Here is a 24,025-nt window from a genome sequence, read left to right as displayed (position 1 = left end):
TTAACCTTTACCTTGGTTCACGACCGCCACATTTTCAGGGCCTTCGCTCTTACTCTTAGCTTCGTATACTACTCAACATCATGATTTTCAGCCGCGCACTTGTGGCTTTATCGCTATGCGCCAGCGCCATTGCAGCTCCCACGTAAGTGTTGTCTACGATGCGGCGGAACACGTCTTTCCACTTCCGGCTGAGGCGTGGCAACTCCCGCACTCACTACTCTTTCCCTAGCAAAGTTTGCTTCACGCAGCTGCTGATACATTTCCAGTGAGAAGCGTGGAGTCGACTTCAATTGGGGGTCGGAAAAGATTCGTGGTGTCAATATTGGAGGATGGTTGGTCCTGGAACCGTAAGCTACCTTTGACTTCCGAAAACCTGAGGATGTGCTACTAAGTATCTCCACACAGTTGGATCACGCCCTCGATCTTTGACGCAGCAAACCAGGGTCGTCCGGGGGACATAGTTGACGGTAAGTTTTTTCCGCAAGATGCGACAGGGTTAGAAGCTAATGCTTCACAGAGTTCACCTTGTGCGAAAAGCTTGGGCATGACGCAGCACTTAGTATCCTCCGCAACCACTGGGATACGTGGGTTAGATGGGAAGACTTCAACAAGATCAAACAGTCCGGCTTCAACATCGTTCGTATTCCTGTCGGCTTCTGGGCATACGACACGTTCGGTTCGGCTTATGTCAGCGGTGCAGCCGTCTACATCGACGCCGCTATTGATTGGTCGCGAAGCCTAGGGCTCAAGATCATCATTGACCTCCATGGCCTACCAGGCTCGCAGAACGGATTCGACAACTCTGGCCAACGGATGGACAAGCCCCGCTGGCAAGAAGGCGACACAGTCGCGCAGACTCTGCAGGTTCATCGGACCATCGCGCAAAAGTATGCGCAAGCACAGTATCAGGATGTCGTCGTTGGTATTGAGCTAGTCAACGAGCCTGCATTGTACAATGGTCTTAACCGGGACGTGCTTGCACAATTTTACCGCGATGGCTATGGTCAGATCAGAGAGGTTTCAGATACCCCAGTGATCCTTTCCGATGGTTTCGTGGCACCGAACACTTGGAATGGTTTCCTCACCCCGTCGGATGCAAACGCAGTAAACGTTGCTATGGATCACCATGACTATCAAGTTTTTGACAGCAACCTCCTTCGCATGTCACCTGCCGACCACGTAGGATACACCTGCAGTAACTCTGAGTCGTACAACGGCGCGGATAAGTGGACTTTTGGTATGTGATCAGATGACCATACTATTTCTTGACACTTGCTGACTCGCATTGCTTTTAGTTGGAGAGTGGACAGGAGCCATGACGTAAGACAGCCCTCACTTTTGTGACACGTGAGACCCTTACTGACACCGTACCAGAGATTGTGCAAAGTACCTCAATGGCTACGGCCGTGGCGCCCGATACGACGGCACTTTCTCAGGCAGCTCCTACATTGGATCTTGCGCCTGGCAAAACAACCTCTCAACCTGGCCAGCTTCCTACAAGGACGACTCTCGACGGTACATCGAGGCCCAGATCCAAGCATTTGAGTCCAAAACTCAGGGCTGGTTCTGGTGGAACTTCAAGACAGAGGGTGCGGCTGAGTGGGACGCTTTCCGACTCATCGACGCTGGCGTCTTTCCGCCGATCAGAAACGGGCAGGTGGAATACAAGTTCGGCACTGTTTGTTAGGAGCAAAATGGGACGGTGACTTATCAGCTTCCGGGTAATTGGACAAAACCGTACATGGGTACAATCCTGGATAGGCGAGGGACACATTTATGAGTAACGACTATGCACATTGTTCAGCTGATTGATGAGATATATGATAAATACTACGTCTGCACATACATGGCACTAGCTTTCAGAGCTGAAGTATTCTGCATCATGTGAGTAACGTGGGAAAAGCAAGTAGGGCGAACCACGCGCAAACATGCCATCGCACGATGTCCGCCAACCGTCGCACCGCTTCCGAATAGTAAGACGTTCCAGCTCAAAGACTTACCGCCAACGGATCACGTTATGCGAAATGCGCACAATGGAACCGCGCCAATGGATTCAGCTTCTCCACAGAAAAACGTTGTCGGCCCCAGTTGTTCCCCAGATTCCCAGCCAAAAGGCACCCCGTGTGAACCCACAACCAGGAAATCACACATATTCCTCCTACCGGCGTCAAAACTACTACCGAAAAGTCTTGGATAGTGTGCATATGGACTGTTTATTACGATAAGATCTGCAGGCCAAGCTTAGTGGCTGAACAGATTGGAGTGCGCGAGGAAGCTATATTGCAGTACAGTGCGGGGAAAAGTCTTGGATGCGTCCTATGCCAATACCACGCCAAGCGGGTGATTAGAACATGTGTGTTAACACACCATGCCGCCATTGTGCATTACAAAAGGAAGTGCGCATCCTACTTTGCTTGCTGGCTACCTTTTCCAGTCCGTCCGGTCCAAAAACTTCTCCTGCGAAGAAGTCGGCTTGAAAGACCCTCGCCAAGATGGATACAAAACACCAACCTACCGTTGAGCCGACGGACGAGAAACCCGTGGCTGTGGCGCACTTGGAAGACAAGAGTGAGCTTGGTCCCGATAAGCATGCTGGCGCGGTGGACTATACCGGCGCGGAGGCGAAGACAGATCCGGAAGAGATTGCACTTGTACGGAAGATCGACTGGAGACTGATGGTAAGTTATAGTGGGAGAGATTGACACAGAGCGAGAAGATGTGTTTGGCTAATGTGCATGGGGTGCAGCCGACGTTATGCGTCATGTACTTTCTGAACTACGTTGACCGCAATGCTATTGCGCAAGCACGTCTGAACAATCTAGAAGAGGACTTGGGAATGTCTGGAGTTGAGTTCAACACTTGCGTTAGCATTCTCTTCGTGGGCTACGTCTTGATGCAGATCCCGTCGAGTGAGTACTTTTGCCCTGTCCGCGATTGATAGGAAGCTGATGTGTACAGATATGCTCATCACGAGGATAAGACCTGGTATTTATATGAGTACGTGGATGTTTGTCTGGGCCATTGTATCAGCTTGCACAGCGCTGGTGCAGAACTTTGGCGGACTGGTCGCATGCCGGTTCTTCCTGGGTATCACTGAGGCGCCCTTCTATCCTGGAGCTACGTACATGCTTTCCATCTTCTACACGCGGAAGGAAGTCGCAACACGTATTGCGCTGCTTTACTGCGCGCAAATCCTGGCTACTGGGTTTAGTGGCTTGATTGCTGCTGGCGTGTTCCAGCTAGATGGTGCAAGGGGCATTGCAGGATGGCGTTGGCTGTTCATTATGTTAGTATGCTGCCAAAAGCTCAGATATGCCTTTCAAACTGACGAACTGATAGTGAAGGAGCGGCGACGGCGTTGGTGGCCATCTGGGGATTCTTCATGCTACCCAACACTCCATTGACTACCAGTTGGTTGAACCCTAGAGAACGCGAACTTGCCCATGCGCGCATGGAGCGCGACCGCGTTGGCGACTCCACAGAACCCGTCAGTATGATGGAGGGACTGAGACAGGCGTGTCGCGACAAGAGAACTTGGTTATTCTGTCTCATGCAGAACTTCCATCTCAGTGCTTGCTCGTTCAACTCCTTTTTCCCAACGTAAGTGGACTTCAGCTCACACCTATTCTAGGAAAAGCTTACTGATGGCGATGATAGCGTGGTCAAGACTCTCGGCTTCAGCACCACAATCACTCTGGTGCTGACATGTCCTCCCTTCCTGCTTGCCGGCGCAGCAGGTATCGCTACAGGCTGGAGTTCAGGACGCTTGCATGAACGTACCTGGCACATCACCGGCGGACTTCTGGTCGCCATTGTTGGATTCGTCATCGCTGCCAGTACCTTGAACACTGCCGGACGATATGTCGCGTGCTTCATTTTCCCCATTGGCGCCTACTCCGTCAACTCCGTCATCATCGGCTGGGCATCTTCGACGCTCAGCCAGACGAAAGAGAAGAAAGCCGTCGTCCTTGCCATGACAAATGTCGGTGGCCAGATTGGTAAGTCATGGCTATACGAGATGCATGTGGGACATACACTGACTTTGTATCTTCACATCTTCAGGTTACATCTACGGTGCGTACCTCTGGCCGGACTCTGATAAGCCGAGGTACGGCATTGGATTTGGCGCATCCGCTGCGTTTGCGCTGTGCTCGATTGCTTGTGCGTGGGCGATTCGCATAATGCTCATCAAGGAGAATCAGAGACTCAAGGCGTCAACGAATGAGCGTGTCAACTTGTACGGATACTGATGAGGTGGCTGGTCCATGAGCTGTTCCCACACATCGAAAATGGCTTCATTGCTGTCATGGAGATGGGCTGTCGGGGTTCGTGATGAATCAAAGGCCAATGTACATGTGGTACGAGTAGGAGGCCTACCTCAACCGAAATATAGCTCCGTCTGTCTACATACATTCTTTGGTAGTGTGCATCGTAGCCATAAACGATATTTGAACCCATCAATGAAACAATCTGATGTTGAAAGACCTCCTACCACATTCAACTGAAGTCAAGAATGTGATGGTTCCATCAAGGAGTTTCGAGGTTTCATTTCGATAGTTGGCGATGGTACATGCCATGTGATTAGTCTACGCGGCGAGATTTGGAAGTAGACGTTATAATTGTAGATTAGAACAGCAGGCCAGAATCAATAGTCGTCGAGGTCAGCTTAAAACAAAACAACGATTAGCCTGGGACTGCATCAGATCACGCGCCAACCCATTGCGTTCTCTGACCTATACTCTTTCAAATCTTGATACGTGCTAATTAGTAAGAATGGGCGAACTCATTGTTGATATCCTATCAGTCACGGCAGCTGGCAAAAGTCAATACACCCAGATACACGATAGTTCCCAGACCTCATTCGAGGAGAAACCACTATCATTACCTCTTCCTAGAGATTGAAAAATCCGCTATGCAATATCAATATTACGCCTGGCTCACCAAATACCTATGGAAGCTTGATGCAAGGAAACGCTAGATGACAAGAACAACAACAACAATATTAACAAAGAAACTTCCAATTGGTTCTATATTGAAGACTGGGGTGTCCAGTTCTTGTAGAGACAGGAGCACAATGTGCTGGCATCCTGAGCCTTGAGCTTGGCGTCGTCGCCGGATGAGCTGGTGCAAGCTGGTATCCCTTGTCCACCTGCTACGCTTTGTTCGATACGTGCGGCTACGTTGAGTTAGTTGGTGCTCGTGATATGCGCAGAGGAAGTGATGCTTACCATATGGCCATGCTTTGTTCGCGACCTTTCCCACAGCGATGGTGTCGTCTGGATACGTCTGCTGCATCTTCGTGTACAGATACCCGTTCACGTTCGTCGCACCGTAGTCGCACTCAAAGTCGCCCCTCTTGTTTCCAAGACTGCCAGTCACGTTGACGGTCTTTGACCGCGAGATCTGGAATCGGTATCGCTCCGTGTCCTTCCCTGAATCCAACAATTCGAGATCTTCATTTTGGAATGTAGTATCAAACGTGTCGTCTTGTGCACCGGACGATATCTTATACGAGCCTGATGAGCCGCTGATGTCCCAGTTGAGGATCGTGAGAGCTTTTTGTGGATCGTCGTAGTAATTTGTGTTTGGCGGGCAGGTCCAGGTATCGGGATCCGCGGTACAGCCGGTGTTGACGGTGTCGAGGAATAGTACAAGCGACCAGCTACCGACTGGGAAGTTTGAGGGGACAGCGGGTGAGGAAGATGATGAGGATACGGATGAGGGAGAGTCGGTCGCGGTGGGGGAGTTTGAGTCGGAGTTGCTGTCTGATGCAGGCTTGCCGTCACTACCAGCCGATGTCGAGCCGCCTGTAGATGTGGAAGCTTCAGACGAACTGCTACAAACGTCGTTAGCCTCAGACGTCTTTGTGGACGCTAACTGAAATATCAACCTACCTCTTGTGATCCTTCTTCAGTCCCATGGCCAGCCCAACGCCCAAAGCCACAATCAGCGCAATGATGATAGCGGCAACTACAGCAATCTTTTTCCATCCCCAGGCACCGAGCCCCCGTCGTCTTCGTTGCCGGACGTGCCCGAACTTCTCTTCATCCCTATCACTCCATACGCTGACACTAAGATTGCTCCCATTGTGTGGTCGGTCCTCGCTGCTCTCCCTCGGTGTGGTCAGTCTGCCGCCCGTCAACACCGACATAAAGCCACCCTTCTTCTCGTTCCTGTGCACATGTCCATGCTGCACCGATCCGACATGCTGATGCGATGGGTCGTTGCAGAATGTACTTTCGGTGGTAACCTCAATCTTGGCCGTCTTGGACGGTGTGGCCGCAGGTGATTTGCCGCGTTTGGCTTCGAGGATCACGGAAAGACGCTGGCCAGCCGGTGTCGAGATGCGCTTTGCCGGCCGGTCATCCTCGGTAGGATAGTATGATTTGGCGCGCTTGGAGCGAATGAAGTTCATTAGGTCGGTGATGGCACTGGTGAGCTATATTGCTTGTGAATCGAAAGGTGTAATGCTGTTCCGTCCGGCAGAAGAAACAGTTGACGTTCTCGCAGCTATGATCGCTCGTGCGGGTGGCTTGCCGCTATATCACGCACTATAGCTTGGGAGCGAACGGGTGAAGATAACGAACGACGGTCGAAGTGAGTTGAGAGTCAGAGGAAGATATCAGGAGCTATCTTGTCCCCAGCCGAGAGGTACGACACATCCGCTTGCACACCATGATAGCAAGCGAAAGCTTGTACGGGACGAATCTTGTTGACATGTTCCTACTAAGGCCTCGAGCACCTGGCGTCTGCGCTCTATCACGCGCTAATGACCGTTATAGTATCGAATTAGACCGAACATGGCTAGGAAATCATCCCATTCTCCTGACCATCACTCATGTCGCTGGTCATCGGTGGAGCGCGCTGGAGCTGCACGGTGCTGCACGGTGCTGCGTCGGGAACGGGTGCGCCATGGATACAGTAGTTGGTGATCATGGAAGCTCGTCGGGAGCTTTTGTGAAAGGGGACAGGATGGTGGCGTGCTTCACAGCCTGGGGTTCAGTGGGACGCATTCATTTGCTGGGTCAGATGGAGACATCATGGCTGTGCCGTCTTCTCGACGTTGTGTCGCACGAGCGAACTCTGTTTGTGGCGTCGTTTCGCGTCCTGAGGTGTTTTTTGTTTTGGAGGATTTATTAGGGGCTGTCCGCCGCTAAGTTCCGTGTTCCTGGTGCCTGTGCCTGCATTCGGCAGCAGGGGTCCGCGCCGAGGAATCTGGCTGGCAAACCGACTGGACCTCAACTCCAGGGTCTTTCACGTGCCGGCCTGCAAAGGTGAAGTTTGGATGGTATACTCACCGTGTGAGAGAGACAGCTGGAGTATTCGCTGTCTTTGATGTTTGATAATCGATGAGTCACGCTAGCTGCCGAACACGCCTTCTTTACGCGTCCTCGCTCTCACCGACCGCGTACTTTCCTCGCGCGTTTGAAGCTACAAACGCGCCTGCCTGCAAACATGCTCTCGCCTACCGTCTTCTCATGACGTCTGCAAACACACTTTAATTAAGAAATCTCCAAGAGCCTACGTAAGTATCCAGGCCGCTACACCCGCACAGCTCCAGCTCTACATTGCGGACAATCTCCCGACACCAAAAACGTCAACATGCCGTCCAATCGGGTTGTAGTCCGACTCGTTCCTGGCTGCTCCGATGGTGATCCCCTTCACGTCCCCACGCCGGGGGTATACACTCGCGTCGATCCGCCAACTCTATACTTAGAGAAAATCGGCCAGCAATGGATGGATGCACGCAAAGAGGCTCGGCCAGGGGTCCAGTACATCCTCGAAGCCCTGCCATTTGGATACTCATTATGGCAGCGTCCTCGTCCATCCAACCCAGCTCACGTTGACCGCTACCTCTATGGACATCCTGGAAAGAAGCCTTTCGACTCTCCGAATCGCTTCTTCCCACATTTTGAGTATATGATGGAGAACGATGGAATCGGCATGGGTTGTCCGTGCAAGGTTTGCAGCGGCAGCGCAGGCGTCCTTCCCGGAGCTACACCAAATAGCTCACGGACGCGAACACCGAGTGTGACCTCGCAGAAGTCTAATTCGTCCGCACCGATTTCGAGTGGCCCTTCCAGCTCTCGCAGTGTTCAACCTAGCGCGCTTCCTAGCCTAGCAGCACAGCACAAAGGGCGGCCGAAGAAGACTAGGCCAGGCCTAGACAAGAGCAACGTTGATAGTGAGGGAACCCCAGACGTCTATCGCAATCTCATTGACAAGCTCTGCCGACATCAGCACGTGGATGAGTCTATTGAAGAACCATTAAGTCCAGACTGGAGAGCAGAGCAAGAATTGCTTCCTAGATTACTTGATGATATCAAGACGAACGAGCAGTGGGTACCACGCACCGGTGACATTGTCTTGTATATTCGCGACATGCCCGACGGTGTTGATCTAGTTCGAGACGAAACCGACACGAAAGAATTCCGACTGTACGATGAGCGTCGTGAGAAGAACCTGGGTGCTCCGCGGTGGGAGGCCGGTCTTGTCACTGAGGCCGCCACTGGTACTACGATCGCCGACTTTGTCGATTCTGATCAGCAACAGAATGTGTCGAACACAGGCGTGCGGGTTGAGCCAGTTCCAGACCCAAACAACGTGAACAAATCTCTTTCTAAACAGTCAGGAGTGTCCCCGTACAAAATGTATGTGAGACAGACACTGACTTCGTAAACTCAACTTCAGGCACAAGTATGTACCGCTACGACAAATACGCCCGTTCGTCCTTTGGGGTGATCTGTTGCGCCACATCCCTCAAGAGAATTGGCACGTCAGCATTAAGAACGCATTAGCTCTATCATCAACACTTTCTCTTGTGGGAAAGCACCGCTTCCGGGGGGCTTGGCCAAACACTAGCATCTACTGTCACGGCATCTACATCGGCGCTGAAATGCTTGGTGTTGGTGACACTGTCCGCCTGTTACCCAACAAGCGCCAGTCCAAGTGTACCGATGTCTTGAGCATCAAGTCTATCCGACTGAAATGGACCAATCTCGACAAAGCGTCCACCAACGACTACGATGAAGGAAGACCATACAACTCAGAAGTTTGGATATATGGATCTGCCTATACGAGCGACACCTCACGCGGCAACAAGCTTTGGGTCACCGAGCAAAACGTTGAAGGTAAGTTTTGGCTATACGAAACGCACAAGCTATGCGCTAACTTTGTATCTTCACTTCTGCAGCTCCACGTGTAGCACTTGATTATGCGGAATGGTTTCCACTACACCCAGCAGACAAGGAACTCGCGATCCCTTACTCCCGCGTCCTTGGCCGCTTGTACGAGCGGGATCCTATGGCATATTTCCTCAAGTCCGATTATGGCGATTTTCCAACGCTCGATGTTGGCCGACAAGCTGTAGTAGAAGCCCGGGCTTTTTCACGAAAGCACGACCACCGCATAGCGAAAGAGCCTGGTGCCACATGGTACTGGGGCGACAATCGCGCTGACGCGCTGAACCTGAAGTTTGTCAACGGCCGCGAGGTCTCAAGATTCGACCCAGACCGCGACGTCAAAGACCTCCGTAGACAGCTCCGGGTTCTTGATGGGGTGGCAAACGGTGAAGCAAAGCCTGCACTGGTCAACGAGAAAGGACTCCGTAGATTCATGGCACCAACGTTGCCTTTGAGATCTAGCGCACCAGAAGTACTAGATGACTGTGGGAGCAGCCCTTCTACAATTAGCGACAGCGATCCCTCCCGGAAACGCATGCACGTTATCGATTTGGAGGATGATCAAGAAGACGTAGACGAAGACGAAGACGAGATTGATGACGAGATCCGAGAACACACTAGGGTCGTCAACGAAGACCGCGAGCGGCCTGGTAAGAAACCCAAGGTCATGGTGATGGTCGGCTAGGAGTCGGACGCATGTGCATCTGATCCTGTTAGTTATGATACATTGATAGGACTCAGAGAGAGATGGTTTTATGGGAGAGGTGGGGTGACATGATAGGCCGGAGGAGATGAGTAATGGGAATGGTTGGCAGAATGGCTGTAGGAGGGTGGATTATTGTTGATATACCCCCATTACTGCGATATGACTGTATGACGGCGTGAATTCGTGTGTTTTAGTTACGAATGCTGATGTATGTTAGCTGCGATAACGTCATGACTATGATGTGCATGTTCATTCGTGTCCCGTTGCGTTATGGTGAACTAGTTCTTTGCGGTGAGCCGTTCATTTCAGCACAGTAATAGCGATGCACTGCCCTGCGTTGCGCGCAGCACGGACCGTGTCGATGCACTATGGACCACAACTTCACAAACTCGACATCTTCTTCAATTATCCAGTAATGGATACACGTTTATGATGATCAAAAGAATCCATTCCCAAAACAACATTCGCACTGTGCTTTTGATTCTATATCAAAATCAACGAATGTAGATGCATATGCGAACCGCTAGCCTTCTACAAAGGAAAAAAAATTCCATCCAACGTCTTCGAGACTAGACATCACAGCCGTCCATCCACATTCCCATATTCAGCAAGCTCCACCTCATTCAAATGACTCCTTGTTCTCACACTACTCCTCGCACTATCTGGCGAGACCAAACTCTGACGCATAAGCACTGCTTTTCTTGAATCCATCATCACGTTCGCCGAGGCAGGCTTGAAGACTCGATTGCTTTCGTGCCCGTAATACGAGTATCGAGCGGGTCGCTTTCCTCTCGCAGAAGGCGACGCCGCCCTCAGATTGTTGCTGCCCGAATATGATCTTGTTGGACGAGTGATTGCGGGTATTGGCCAATCGTCCGTGTCAGAGTTTTCGTACTTGACCGAAGATTCAGGCGACTCGTGACGCACATTCCATTCTTCGTGTTCCCAGATGGGGTCGGAGTAGGTCGACGAAGAGCCCGAGGGCTCGTCAATATACACCGAGGAGAAAGACGTTGTTGCCGATGTCCGCCTTGGCGCATAGGGGCGCGGGTGCATCATCTTCTCCATTTGCGGGTCGAACATGTGACTTGATGCAGTGTCGCGCTGCTGTTGCTGCCGAGGTAGATTACGACGAAGTGACAACATGCGCGCCGGGTTTCTTGGTGGTGGTGTTCGCTTCTCTAGGTCAAGCATTTCGTAGCAGGCCTTACCAATCCAGAGCATCTGCTCGTGCTCGCGCAGGTAACGCTCTCCACCGAAAGACTTCTGGACGATATCTCGTGCCATCATTCCTAGTTTTCTTCGATGTCCAGACTTCTCGTACATACGGCGCGTGATGATTTCTACGTCCTTGGGTGTCGGTTTGTGAGGCAAGATCGGCGCCGCTGTTCCAGGACCATCGCCAGCGTACTGTGCCCACTCGTCCAGCATGGCCAGCAAGTTAATTTGTGCGCGTGCCATGCCGTATGCATCATTGGGTGCCACGACTTCACTATATCGTTTGCCATCATCAGGATCAGTGAGCACGCGTAGCGATGCACCAACATCAGTGCAAACAACTGGCGCTCCAGTCAGTGCCGCTTCTCCAAGTGCAAGCGGCAACCCTTCCGAGACGGAGGAGTTGAGGAATAGCCAAGTGTTCGCGAGGACCATTGCCGGGTCTGCCGTACCGCGCATTGCCACGTTCTGTCCAAGACCTTTGCAAGCCAAAATTTCTTGACATTCAGAAGAGTAGACAGGCGATTTGTTGAGAGCTCCATAGATGTCAAGTTTGTAGTCCTTGAAGCCCCACTCATTGGTGATGATGTCGGCTGCAAGTAGGGCGGTTTTGATATCTTTGGCAAACCAAACATGAGAGAGCATAGTCACAGTCGGCGTCTTCGTTTTGATCTCAGTTACCGGGGAGAACTTCGTCATGTCGGTGATACCATTGACGATGGGATCGACCTTTCGGCGGAACACGTTGCGATGTGTAAGTTGACCCTTTGCGCTGCCGATCTCCACTTCCCAGCCGGGATTGAAGAAATCTTGTACATGGCGTTAGCATTGCTATTTGTCGGACCTTAAAAGGTGTACATACCTGCGCAGGGAAGGATCTGGTCGGCGTGGTGTAGGATAAGGCAAGACGTCAGCTTCATCAGACCCAACAACGAATTTCGGATGAACGGCGGCAGAGTGCACATCGCCGACGAGAGGTACAGATTGGTCTCGCGCCACGAGATTGCATGATCCCAGATCTGGAGTGTACAGTTGCGCTTGAGTTTGCAGACGATCCCATATGAGGCTGAGACGCTATGATGCGAGGCTTGAAACACATGCGGAATCTTCTCCGGGATGGGAATAGAGAATATGAATAGATCTATCAAAGTTAATTTAGTCACCGTCCAGGGAGGGTTCTGACTCACATCGAAACCACAGCTCTAACGCCGTGTCAAAATGTCCAAGCGTTGGAAGTTCAGTACGGAACCATTCGGAAGGCGACTGTGCGTTTGGCATATCATCAGCAAGCCACAGGTTTCTCCAAGCGTCTTTAACTATGTCGCTCGTCCACACTTCTTTCCAGTGACGCGAGTCTTGGAAGTAAGTATTCAAGTTGACCAAAGCACGCGTAGCTTGCTTGACATCTGCTGATGTCATCGTTGTAGCACGTGCGCCGCGGACGAGGGCGGTCAAGGTAGGAATGAAGTTCGTTTCGATATCCGATATCGTAGCTGCTTTGACCAAATGATCGACCTCACTATCGAGCTTGTTGGTAAACATTCCGTGGTTTGGATGCATGAAATCCAGTCCCCATAACGGAATGACCTTTAGCGACTCGACGTTCTCTTCGGTCTGGTGCTTTGGCAAGCCAAAGTCATTGGCTGATTCAACCACCATGTGCCATTTGATCGTGCGCAAGTTGTTGATGAGATCTCGCCGACATGCCGAGACACCGCCGCCTTCATTTGGCCATGTACCAGTATCGACAGCGATGACATGCAAGTTTCGGTCAGTGTCACGCTGTAACGCTTTAGTTCTAGTGAAAATGACGGCATCTCCACCCTGACCAAAACTGAACAAGTCACTCATTCGTATGGCAAGAGGCGTCCATGCGCTGATGTCGCTCGTCAGATCTGAACTGGCCATGATGGCGTCTGCATGTAAGGCCAGATAGTCTTCAGCCTTTACGAGACTACCGCGATCTCTCCGTCTCCAATATGGCCGCAGGAGAGCCTCTCTTCGAATCAGCTCCTCATCAACCCATCGAATGACAACACCGTCCAGATCGTTCCGCTTTTTCCAAGCTTTCCAGAGTTGTGAACGAGCTCTAGATGTGGAGATCTCTTGTTGTTTGATGTTTGTTCGAAGCAGTCGGCTAAAGAAGGTTGCAGCTGGAGACTTGAACGCAAGCAAAGGGTTTTCATCGGCAAATGTACACCGGGTTGGCTTCTTCAGTACACCGAGCCAATCGTAACGTATCATATCTGGGGTATCGACTGGCACACCATTAAGCTTAGTGGTAATGGTCGGATGGAACTTGTGGTCATAAAGCCATGAACATTCGTACACGTCGGCTCCCTGGACAAAAGTTGCTTCATGGACGCGAGGAGTGGGTATCCAGCGCTCCATCTTCTCGACATGGCGAACAGGAGGTGCACACCAGCTGACGTTAGCCGACATGTGTGGAAGCACGAACTCGGCGCGAAGAAGTTCGTCATCATACTTGGCATTCTTTCGATAATGGTACTTGAAGCGGACCAAGTTCTCATGGCTGATATAGCTTCCGGACTCAATGTGGCCCTTGCGGTTGTATGTGACCTTGGCACCTTCGTTCTGGCCACCGCGGCAGATTCTGCTCAACGGTACCCTGCTTGTCTTGACCTTTGAGATCTTCCTCTTACGTTGCGGCTGCTTCGATACATACTCGTACACGAACTCGTTAGCCACCGTACTATTCTTGTACTCCTCGCGTAATGTGATGCGCATCTCTTCGTCGTAGTATGTAACTCGGAGATGACCCCACGTCGGTTCCAGCTCCAGATCACCCTGATAGAACATCAATTTGAATCCACCGTCTACGACAGGGTGGATGAAGGCTGTCTCTGTATCTCCATAGCTTCGGACGATCAATCGATTTTTCTTTTGGATGATCAAACTCCCTTTTACAGTGCCGGCAAGACCTGCAATATCCTTACGCCGATGGTACAAAAAGTAAGGTAAAGCGGTTGACATGGCAGCCCTACTGTAGATCCACAATCCCGTCAGAACGAAAGTAGCCAATTTGGCTATCGGACGCGGTGTACGTAACAAGGCTCCATTCAATTCACGCTGATATTCAGGGTCGGCCATGCATGCGAGGAAGAAGAATTTGACCCACGTTCCAGCAGAATGGTAGACATAAGCGATGGGTAAACGCACATACTCGGTGAACATGCCAAGAATTGAGACTGCTGAGCGATTCAGGACCGGATGATACGCTTCCTGAATGTCTGCGGTCATTTGACGATACTCTTTCTTGGTAAGAGCCTGATCGCCTCGGTTTTTGAAGAAGTTGTGCTTGATAATTGCTAGGTATGCGCCGAGATCATATCGTGCGATGCACGACAGAATTGTACATGAGCTTTCCGTCGGAACATTGGCATTGATCCATGCCATCTCCTTGTTTGTATAGGGTGCTCGGGTACCAACGCATCGTCGGAGGAAGAGCCGACGAATCTCTAGTGGAAGCTCGTCCCATCGGGTATCGCAATCGAACCCCATGCATAGATTTCGCAACAGGTCTTTCTTCAATCTGATTTCGAAGTTCAACGCCTCAGACCCTAGACTCAGTTCCGGCATTGACCGCTTGCTAGATTCTGATATGCCGTAGAAGCCGCAGTCGCTCTCTCGGCAAGCAAGTATAGATTCTGTGAGCTGGGCTTGAGACTGCGGCATACCGAACATGGTCTCTGAGCAAGCGTGTAGCAATGTCTCGGCGATGATTGCACAGTTGCTGCTCACATTTGTCTGCCTGGAGCCTCTTGCGTCCGAAGCTACATAAAGCGTCAGACGCCCGCCTGCATACTGCGAAATTGCCCGAAGGTCGGTATCCACTTCAGCCACAGCCTGCATCGGAACGATGAAGATTCTGATCTTGTCGCTCTTCCAAGCCAAGATGATACGCTGTATCAGAAAGGGCATTGTCGGAAATGCTTGCATGGCAAGCCTGGACAGGTTCTCGTGGGTACACGATAGTAGTGTAGCACAGATCTGGTCGCCAGGTTGTCCCGTGGCATTTACACGGAACCTGTTTTCCTTTGGGGCGGCTCGAAGCTTGCTGCAGTAGGCGTGAAGCTCGCTTTGACTGAATTCAGCATCGCTACCAGTGCCATTGTAGGCATTGTACTTATCATCGATGGTAGATTGATCTTCGCCTTGAGATACAACACAGCTCGAGCTAGACATTTGGGTCGAGCTCAGCGACTGCTTGCTCTGCTCATGCTTCAGTAAGAAGCTAGATATCCAAGTGCGCGTGCGAAGCAGCTCAGGCATGCCTAGTTTGGCAGTCCCAAATGAGAGAAAGGCTGCCATCCAGGTAGATATACCAAGAGCAATGACTCTGTTATACATGAAACCCGGTAACAGTGTGATGAGAATGTTACCGGTCACAAAACCGAGAACGACTGCTGCCAGGAGCGGCATTAGTGCGTGTGGACCTGAAAAGATCTTGTTGTACTGGTAAAGGAGTAGTCCACTGTATGCGCCGATGTAGCTCAGAAACATGACGAGGCCATCTGCTGAGCCGTTAAAGATCCACACTAGAGCAGCGCATAACGCCAGTGCCCAAACATGCACCCCAATGAACCGGCATAAAGTGCTGAGATACAGATGTCGCCTGAATTTCGTATCGTTGGCTTTCGCCTGTTTGATCTCGTGCGCGTCCTTGATCGAGACTGGAGACATTTGCTCTGATATTGTGTGGAGGTGTTGGGCTTTGTAATCCAGTAGCACTGCTCCAATGAGGTAATACGCCAGGCTGAAACCAACTGATAAACGAAGTGTCTTGTCGTCTATAGACCCTAGTAACCCCGCGAATTGGCCGCCAGGTTGTTGGGTGCCGCGTATAATGTCGAGCCAGCGATCCATTAGCGCCACAAGGAAATAGAGAACACCACAGTATATCTCATCTCCAGCAGTCCGCCAATGTATAAAGGAATTATGAAGTCGAATTCCTTTTTGCGACTGCTGCATGCTTTCGAGAGCGACCTGCGTTTCGAGATTCCAAGTTGAACTATACGGAATTGGTCGCTTAGTGTCGGTGATACGCGCATACCAGTCCAGTAAGAAAATCGTTGAATCCCAACAGCTTGCAAGTTGTCTGACAAACACATCTTGCGTAGGCTTTTGCCAGATGGTTCGTTCCTTCTCCTTCATGACGGCGTCGTGCAAGGCTGTACGGCAAAGTCCTAAGATTGCTGGCTCACTCATAGCATGGAACATGTCTTTATCGCTGGCAGTTGTCTCCGAGGATGGTTTTTCAGAGTCGGGGATATTTGACGCAGTACTAGGCCCCTTATTGGATCGATCTACTGCCACTGGATTAGTTTCTGCGATTGAGGCATCACCTGTGTACATACCACCAGAATGTATACCACTTGTGGAACGCTGCTCCTTGACTAACCGCTCAACGTACCAAGCCTTGATGTCAGCGTCGTTGAGTGTCTTGATGTTGTGATACCAAGTCACCCATTGAGTCGCTACGTGACGGGTGCCAAGAACCAGTAAACTGACAAATATGTACAAGACCCCAGGATAAACGTAGATGTCGTAGTGAGGAATAAAGATAGTCAACAACGGAGAGACTGTCAGGGTCGGGATTACCATGATGATGACTTTGCGACCATTTAAGAAGCTGGATCCCGGAACCTGATAAGTGGAGAGAACAGCAAGTACTGTTAAGTACGTCGTAAGTCCAAAAAGGTAAAAGACAAACACCGCCCCAAGCCCTGGGCCTACGGCAGCTGAGATGACAATGAAGCCGAGAAGACAACCAGCAAGAGTGAATGCGAGACCACCGACTAACCGAGTCAGCACGAACATGTTGGCGGCTGAGAATGCCATGGAGATGAGGTAGTAGGTGCCTCCAATGGAGATCCAGGTTCCAATGGCGCCAGAGAGAAGCAATGAACACATGAGCGCCAGCGTAGCATAATATCGCTGCTCCTCTTCCATACGTACACTGAGATACAGCCCATGACCAGTAGTTGATAATAGAACGATGTCTGTGGCTGTTAGCAAAAGATCCAAGCGGCCACAGCATCAAATGCTCACCAACGAGTGCCGGGATTGCGAAGACACTAAGGAAAGTGAATCGCCGGTAAGCCGGCATTACGGAAGGCTTCTGTTCCGGGTCGATGTCAGTTTGAGCTGCAGCGTAGGCGGAAGCGAACGATGGCGCATTGAAAAGCCACATAGGAGGCTGATGTTCTTCCTGGTTGTAGTACTTTCTGTGCTTCTGCGATAGCATTATACCGATGTCGCTGGGTTTGATGTCAAAGTATGCTTCGCATCTTGATCCTAACGCAAACAGCTCTGCAAACGCTGCACTCTGATCTGAGTATTGATTGAAGAGTGGGTTTCTGTCCGATACCTCAATGTATAGTTCTTCGAATCCAGCTTTCCTCGCAGCGCAAAAAATGCAGAAAAGTACGAAGTCAGCGGCTGAATCAAGATCTCCACGGCTGGTAATATTGACTATGGCAGAAGTGATGATGTCTAACTTCTCATAGTCTCGCGACCACAGTATGCTGTCAAGTACGTCTGTGACTTCCCTGAAGAGATGCAGCGCGTCGCGTCTATCTAGGGTGGGTAGTCGAGACAGCCGGTACCATTTGAGTTTTGCGTTGACCACTTGTTCGTCCGTGATGTCGCCGCTGATATAGTCCATGTTGCTGAGCTTCTTCAATTGGTGGTACGTAGGTACATCGATCAGCAACTCTTCACAACGTTCGCGGATGGCTGAAAGCAAAGAGCAATCCTGGTCCCATTCTGAGTAATGCAAGTGCTGCAAGTACAGAAGCAGATCCGAAGAAGAGAGCAAATCCAGGTCTTGCTGTAGCCTTTCGGGTAGTTGTTCTGGTGAGAAAGACCCGGCAGTGAACTCCGTCAGGCCATATTCTGCAAGGAAGCACTGGTATCTGGAAAAGCCCAGCTTGCTGAGGTATGTATGGAGCAAAACCGCGCCAATGTCTTGGACGGACTTAGACACATATATGATGACGGATTGAGTTCTCGGCTCCGCTTCCCAGACTGCCCAGAACTGAACACCACTCGGTGTGTGGAATCCAGAGTCAAGCGCAGAATATACCTGTAGCTGGTAGACGTCCTCTGTATCGTCATTGGTGCGAGCCAGTGCCTCTACGAGTTGTGAGATGGCATTTCTTGACGTTGGTAGGGATTCCAAAAAGTGACTACTGCTGTGACAATATCCACGAAGGATTTCTGCGATAGGATGTAGTTGTGCAGCAGAGAGTCGATTGAGCAGTTTCAGATCCCGCAGACGTCGCTGTGAGTCGAGAACCCGAGAGAAGTCATCTCGTGATGCATCTAATCCAATTGGAAAGCATCCCAATGACTCGTACGGCGACCCGTTGTAGGAGCAACATAGTGGGTTACTGACATGCTTCTCCCTAGCGATCGTCCATTCCATTCCTGACGACGCTGGCGATGTCGATATTTGCGAGACCAATACTCCGTTCTCGTCAATCTCTGGGTAGTGTATGATGTCTGTGGATATGCTGGAGATGTCGTCATCGTCCGACTCTGCTCCGTCGAGCCCGGCGAGCGTATCGGCGAGGAAGGGGAAAATCTTCTGCAATGGGAGATAATCGTCGATGATGCTTGAAAAACCAGGAGACAGCTATAGAAATTTAGCGGATGGCTCACAAGGCATAGAGAGTGAGACTTACTGCTCGTGCGGTTCGATATTTTTCGTGAACGTCCATCACTTTCCGTTGTTTCAGCCACTGGAAAGCTGCCAAAGGCTCTTGACAATGAACAATGGCGTCCATAGCGGTTAGAGCTCGTCGACGTGGGAAATAAGTGATGGCACCATGGTAGTTGCACCACATATGCGCTCTTCTAACAACGGCGTGTGAGAGACTGGCATCGTCTTCGATTGTATCCCACATCATTGTCAGGAACGACCGTTGGCAGGCCTGGGATACAAAGGATTTTGTTGTAGTCTTCATCTTGTCCATATCGAAAAAATCTCGACGCTCTCCATTCAACATAATCGTCCCGTTGCGAACTACGAAGCCAGCGAATAATCCGACATCCAGCTTCTCGATGCTATCCAGGAATTCTGGAGCTTCCACTTCCAAGTAGACGTCTAGACCATAAGCAATGAGGAGCTTGGTCAAACCGTTGAGTAAAGGGACCGCAATGCGCTCTCGCCATCCAGAAACAAGGACGCCAGTGAAGTATCTCCGTTGGTCCGGCTGTCGTAGAGTCCGCTGGATAGTCCACGAAAGGACGTATACTGCTCGCGCCATGTCCAGCTCAGTAGTCGTCGCAAACGTGATGATCTGTGCCAGGTCGAGCCGCGCGATGATGTAAGGTCCCATAGGAACAATATCATCACCAACAGCATCCAAGACTCCGGGTTCGCAATAATCCAGCACTACGATGTCCCATTGAGACAATATCCGCGTTTCCTCTTGTGTGATTGGGGTGTTCAGAAGGCCCAGGTATACGCCAAAGGACGAAGGTTTTCCGGGAAGAGTATGGGTTTTGCGGACGACACTCGGACTGTGCGATAGCAGATGGATTCGTTCTTGTACCGATCGCGGTAGACCAAGCTCGTTGCTATTCCCCTGAGAATCTTGTAAGCCTAAAACCGGGTGGTACATATTCAGATCATACCTTCAACAACGTCCGAACAGAACGATAAGAATACCAAAGGAACGCAACAACTCCCACAAGCCCACTGGCACTGATGATAGCAACAAGCGCCCATTGCCACCACTCCTGAAAGACTGAACCAGTGTCAAAGGCTTGAATGCCGAGAATATCTGGCGCAGGCATAGTTCCTGTATGATTCCACTGCGGGTAGATCCGATACCCTGGATGGTAGCTCCACGCTCTACAAAGTGCAGCAACAGCTCTTTGTTTTTCTGAACAGAGACAAGCTACTGAGCGATACACAGAGGTTTTGTATCCTGATCCATAACAAGGGCCGTCAAAGTAGGGTGGATGTGATATTCTAGCAAGACAATCAGCGACTAGGTAAAGATACCCTTAACGTGCACATGAGCCATCTCATCTGCTATGGAAAGCCAGTTTTAAGAAAACAGAGAATTACAGCACATCCTATGTTCATACAGTCATGTGTTAGCTGTTGATCTGCGAATCGCGTTAGCATACATGGTTGGTGGTTAGCCGGTGCAAAATATCCACCGCTGCAAGACCAGCGGCAGTGGAGGAGCGCAGCCATCCTTCGAGAATTCTGCAATACGGCTCTTGGCCGCCACGAATGGCATTGGAGCGGCAGTCATCAGTGAGTGGCTTGCAGCGCGAAGCCTTCTGACCGGGCATTGGCAAAGGCGATGACAGGGAATGCTGGCGACGTCTAGGGGGTCAGTGGCCATCTATTCCGAACAGCGAAGCGTGACTGTATTGAGGCTAGGTCAAAGACGATTTAGATCTCAACGATGAGGCCATGTCAGCGAAGGAGGGTGTCGTGATGACGCGACAAGAGTGGTGGACGAGGGAAGACGTGACGAGGCTGGAATTCGGGGGTTCGGCAGCAAATGTCCGTGCATGCCCATCATCGCTCTTTCAATCACGTTCATCCGGCATAGCTTTTTAGCCTAACTTCCTCCGCACTGCGACTTTAATATCAAACTTCATCTATTACGGCATCTTTGTCGGTCTTGTCTCCGAGGCACATGCAATGTAATGCACCTGCCGCAGATGAAGTCTGGATCAGTAATTGCTTGTGCAATATGGCCAGGTTGCGGGCAGACGCGTGGTGCTTGCATGGAGCCAGGCTAGAAGACACCTGGCGCATTGCCCACAATATCCTTACACACTTGCATAGTTTCATGGCCCCCAAAAGATGAATGATTGCCATGGACACCAGCCGTGCACACCTCGAGCATACAGCGACTCTATCCTTAGGCTCTATTCGAGACGGAAACGACCAGTGGCCTGGTAGGTAAAGGACGTGGTCAAATCACAGGTCCTGTAATACTCTTAGATAGCTGCAATACATTGCTCTCACGTGGCAAAAATCATAACGCTACCGCTTCTCAGGCACAAGGACTAGCCAAGACCCTTGCTGACTATATGGCTATAAGGGCATGTTACGTATGCGAAGTAGTCCAGGAGTACGGCAATAATGGTTTGAAGCCTCTGATCGAGCTATGCGCCGCGTCATGTTCTGCATCAAGCTGAGCTACAGGTAGAACTCCGACTGCTGAGGCTAAGAAGGGAGAAAATCAATAGTCCCTTGATCGTTTACTGCATCTGGACCAATGTCCCCCCAGTGGCGTACGAGACGATATCTGCCGAGACTTCTTTATTAAGCCGTCCAGGTTCCTCAAAAAAGGTCTCGTCAGCAAGTTGTTCACTTCGCGTCTCACTATGGCGTCTTCCGGTCTATCGTCATTGCGAGCATGCGCACTCACATGCCTCTGTCTCTTCTTGCAGCATGTTTCGGCGTACGTGGGAAGCGCCACGGTATCTAGCACGATCCTGGTCATTGCACGCGATTCGACATCGGCCATCAATGGCGCTACGCTTGGCCTACAGGGTTACGGCATTCCTTATGAGATCGTCACTGTTCCCCAGGCTGGTATCACGAATCTTCCCCTACTCAATTCCTCGGCTACACATGGCAACTATGGTGGCATTGTCACCATAAGCGAAGTGGGATACAACTATGGAGACCAATATTACAGCGCGCTTACTAGAAGACAATGGAATGATCTGTATGCATATCAAACCAACTTCGGTGTGCGAATGGTCCGTCTCGATGTGTTCCCCACTGCCGACTTTGGGGTCGTCAGCAACGGTGGTAATTTGAACGATGAGCCGGTATCCTTCACAAACAACACTGGATTTACCACGGCTAACTTGAAGCCGTAAGTCTTGAAGCTCGCGACATTCGGATCAATGCTGACTTCAACCACAGCAATGTAGACGTGAGTATCGCGAACATCTACCACACCCCTGCGACAATTACAAATTCCTCGATGGCATGGGAAGTTGCCAAGTTCTCTGGCAGTGGAACAGCTGCAGTCGTCAACCAGATAGGTCCTCGTCAACAGATGGTATGGTTTTTACCTTTTGCCCTAGATTGGGCACCCTCGAGTAACATTCTGCAACACGCATGGATTACCTGGGTCACAAGAGGGCTCTTCGTTGGCTTCAGGAGAATCTACTTCAGCACACAAGTAGATGATATGTTCCTGGAGACGCCTATGTACCGACCTGCAGGCGTTAATTATCGCGCCAAGCCCGACGACCTTTCGATGCATGTTACTTGGCAGGCCGAACTGAATGCGAAGATGCCTACAGGGTCCGAGTTCTTCATAGAGATTGGACACAACGGTAATGGTGATATAGAGACCTCTACAGATACGACTGAGGGCGAGAGGCTCTGTAGTCCTACGTCCGCGATTGAATACCCCGATCAAAAGGACGGTAACCCAGAATACCAAAAGCCTCCCGGTACTGGCACCAATATCTGGCCTGCTACACCTTCCCAGTATACATGGAGCCTCGAGTGTGCGGAAATAGATGAATTGCAGAACTGGTTCGCAGATGAGGAGCAACGCGACGCCTTCGCGCACATTTCGCATACCTTGTAAGCCTCTCATATATCCAGCCTCTGCACCACTGACTTGAAACCAGTTCGCACGCTGACCTGACTAACGCGACGTACTCTGATGCATCGAAAGAGATCTCGTTCAACCAAGCCTGGCTGAAACAGGTCGGTCTTGATGCTGCTCAACGCTGGAGTGGAAAGGGTATCATTCCGCCTGCTATTACTGGTCTCCACAATGCAGATGCCATCAAGGGATGGATGGACAACGGGATCGTCAACGTGGTGGGAGACAATACGCGTCCAGTCCTTCGCAATCAGCAAAACACCTTCTGGCCATTGACTACCAATGTTGAGAACAATGGTTATGCAGGACTCAACGTCATGCCACGCTGGGCTACGCTCATCTACTACAACTGCGATCTCCCGGCCTGTACATTGCAAGAGTGGATCGATACATCAGCAGGCAAGGGAACGTTCGACGATCTAATGGACAACTCTCGAGACACCGCAATGCGCAATCTTTTCGGATTGCATTGGGACCCGTAAGCGAAGCATTTTTGCCGCATCACAGAGTTATACTGATATGCAATCTAGGTATATGTTCCATCAAGCCAATATGCGCGTCAACGACGTTCCATCTACCACCGTGAATGGAAAAAGCGGGCAGTATTCGCTACTCATGACGTGGATCGAGGTCATTTCGGCTGAGATGATGCGCCTGTATGTATATTTTGCTTCATGGCAAGATCTGCCGACTAATGTACTGCAGAACCACCTGGCCTTTCAAGACACTCAAACATGATGATCTTGCGCAGCAGTTCATCAATCGACAAACTCGCGACCTATGCCGACCGAGCTTGACATGGACAACATCCGCAAACGGCGCCAGTATCGAATCTGTTAATGTATACACAGCAGGAGGCAACAAGTGCGGAACGACGATACCCATCACTTTTCCAGGGGATGTGACAAGCACGACTGGTGCAACCAAAGAGCAGCTTGGAAGCGATCCTCTTACATTGTGGGTATCGATGAGTGGCGCAAGCAGGCAGTACAAGTTCTCAAAGCCCATTCCGCTGTAAAACTAAGTGCATGTAGTGGAAAACGCGGTACAAACAGCTGTCACATTTTTCATCTTCAATGTACATGTGTTGGCAGTAGCCAACTCCACCTTAAGATCCCTACCGTCTTTTTGTTTGCTTTTACCCTATATATGCGCTCACTACTGGAACCTGCGGAATTTAGGCGGTCATTACCGACCCCTGATCGAGCCCCACACCCGCATAGCCACTTCGCCAATATGGATGAATAAGGCGACCAAGTTGGCGGGGTGGCAGCGCCTCAGCT

At 50.8% G+C, this 24,025-nt stretch overlaps 6 protein-coding genes across 6 annotated transcripts; 4 read left to right on the top strand and 2 right to left on the bottom strand.

Annotated features, from left to right (window-relative positions):
• Positions 1-80: 80 nt before the first annotated feature.
• GT037_010873 (glycoside hydrolase family 5 protein) lies at positions 81-1,687 on the top strand (the record flags this gene model as incomplete). Its single annotated transcript, XM_038935920.1, has 6 exons — positions 81-142; positions 267-347; positions 406-467; positions 518-1,237; positions 1,296-1,320; positions 1,375-1,687. 6 exons carry the CDS (start codon positions 81-83, stop codon positions 1,685-1,687), a joined length of 1,263 nt encoding a protein of 420 aa, XP_038781474.1.
• An 805-nt stretch (positions 1,688-2,492) lies between these two features.
• Positions 2,493-4,250, top strand: GT037_010872 (mfs transporter; the record flags this gene model as incomplete). The annotated part of the gene is made up of 6 exons (XM_038935919.1): positions 2,493-2,678; positions 2,747-2,909; positions 2,959-3,286; positions 3,340-3,600; positions 3,658-3,998; positions 4,063-4,250. 6 exons carry the CDS (start codon positions 2,493-2,495, stop codon positions 4,248-4,250), a joined length of 1,467 nt encoding a protein of 488 aa, XP_038781473.1.
• Positions 4,251-5,027: 777 nt separating this feature from the next.
• Positions 5,028-6,415, bottom strand: GT037_010871 (uncharacterized protein; the record flags this gene model as incomplete). Its single annotated transcript, XM_038935918.1, has 3 exons — positions 5,028-5,176; positions 5,229-5,836; positions 5,895-6,415. 3 exons carry the CDS (start codon positions 6,413-6,415, stop codon positions 5,028-5,030), a joined length of 1,278 nt encoding a protein of 425 aa, XP_038781472.1.
• Positions 6,416-7,602: 1,187 nt separating this feature from the next.
• Positions 7,603-9,867, top strand: GT037_010870 (uncharacterized protein; the record flags this gene model as incomplete). The annotated part of the gene is made up of 3 exons (XM_038935917.1): positions 7,603-8,651; positions 8,692-9,131; positions 9,194-9,867. 3 exons carry the CDS (start codon positions 7,603-7,605, stop codon positions 9,865-9,867), a joined length of 2,163 nt encoding a protein of 720 aa, XP_038781471.1.
• A 597-nt stretch (positions 9,868-10,464) lies between these two features.
• Positions 10,465-19,932, bottom strand: GT037_010869 (glycosyl transferase; the record flags this gene model as incomplete). Its single annotated transcript, XM_038935916.1, has 7 exons — positions 10,465-11,915; positions 11,969-12,247; positions 12,294-16,436; positions 16,485-17,129; positions 17,179-18,766; positions 18,816-19,721; positions 19,771-19,932. The coding sequence occupies 7 exons, from the start codon at positions 19,930-19,932 to the stop codon at positions 10,465-10,467; spliced, it is 9,174 nt and encodes a 3,057-aa protein (XP_038781470.1).
• A 1,560-nt stretch (positions 19,933-21,492) lies between these two features.
• GT037_010868 (uncharacterized protein) lies at positions 21,493-23,760 on the top strand (the record flags this gene model as incomplete). The annotated part of the gene is made up of 5 exons (XM_038935915.1): positions 21,493-21,992; positions 22,043-22,717; positions 22,765-23,220; positions 23,273-23,398; positions 23,448-23,760. The coding sequence occupies 5 exons, from the start codon at positions 21,493-21,495 to the stop codon at positions 23,758-23,760; spliced, it is 2,070 nt and encodes a 689-aa protein (XP_038781469.1).
• Positions 23,761-24,025: the final 265 nt, after the last annotated feature.

The sequence above is a fragment of the Alternaria burnsii genome (assembly GCF_013036055.1).
Source record: "Alternaria burnsii strain CBS107.38 chromosome Unknown 751, whole genome shotgun sequence".
Lineage (NCBI taxonomy): Eukaryota > Fungi > Ascomycota > Dothideomycetes > Pleosporales > Pleosporaceae > Alternaria > Alternaria burnsii.
The sequence above is the reverse complement of the archived record's forward strand: the minus strand, read 5'-3'. Positions and strand labels throughout refer to the sequence as shown.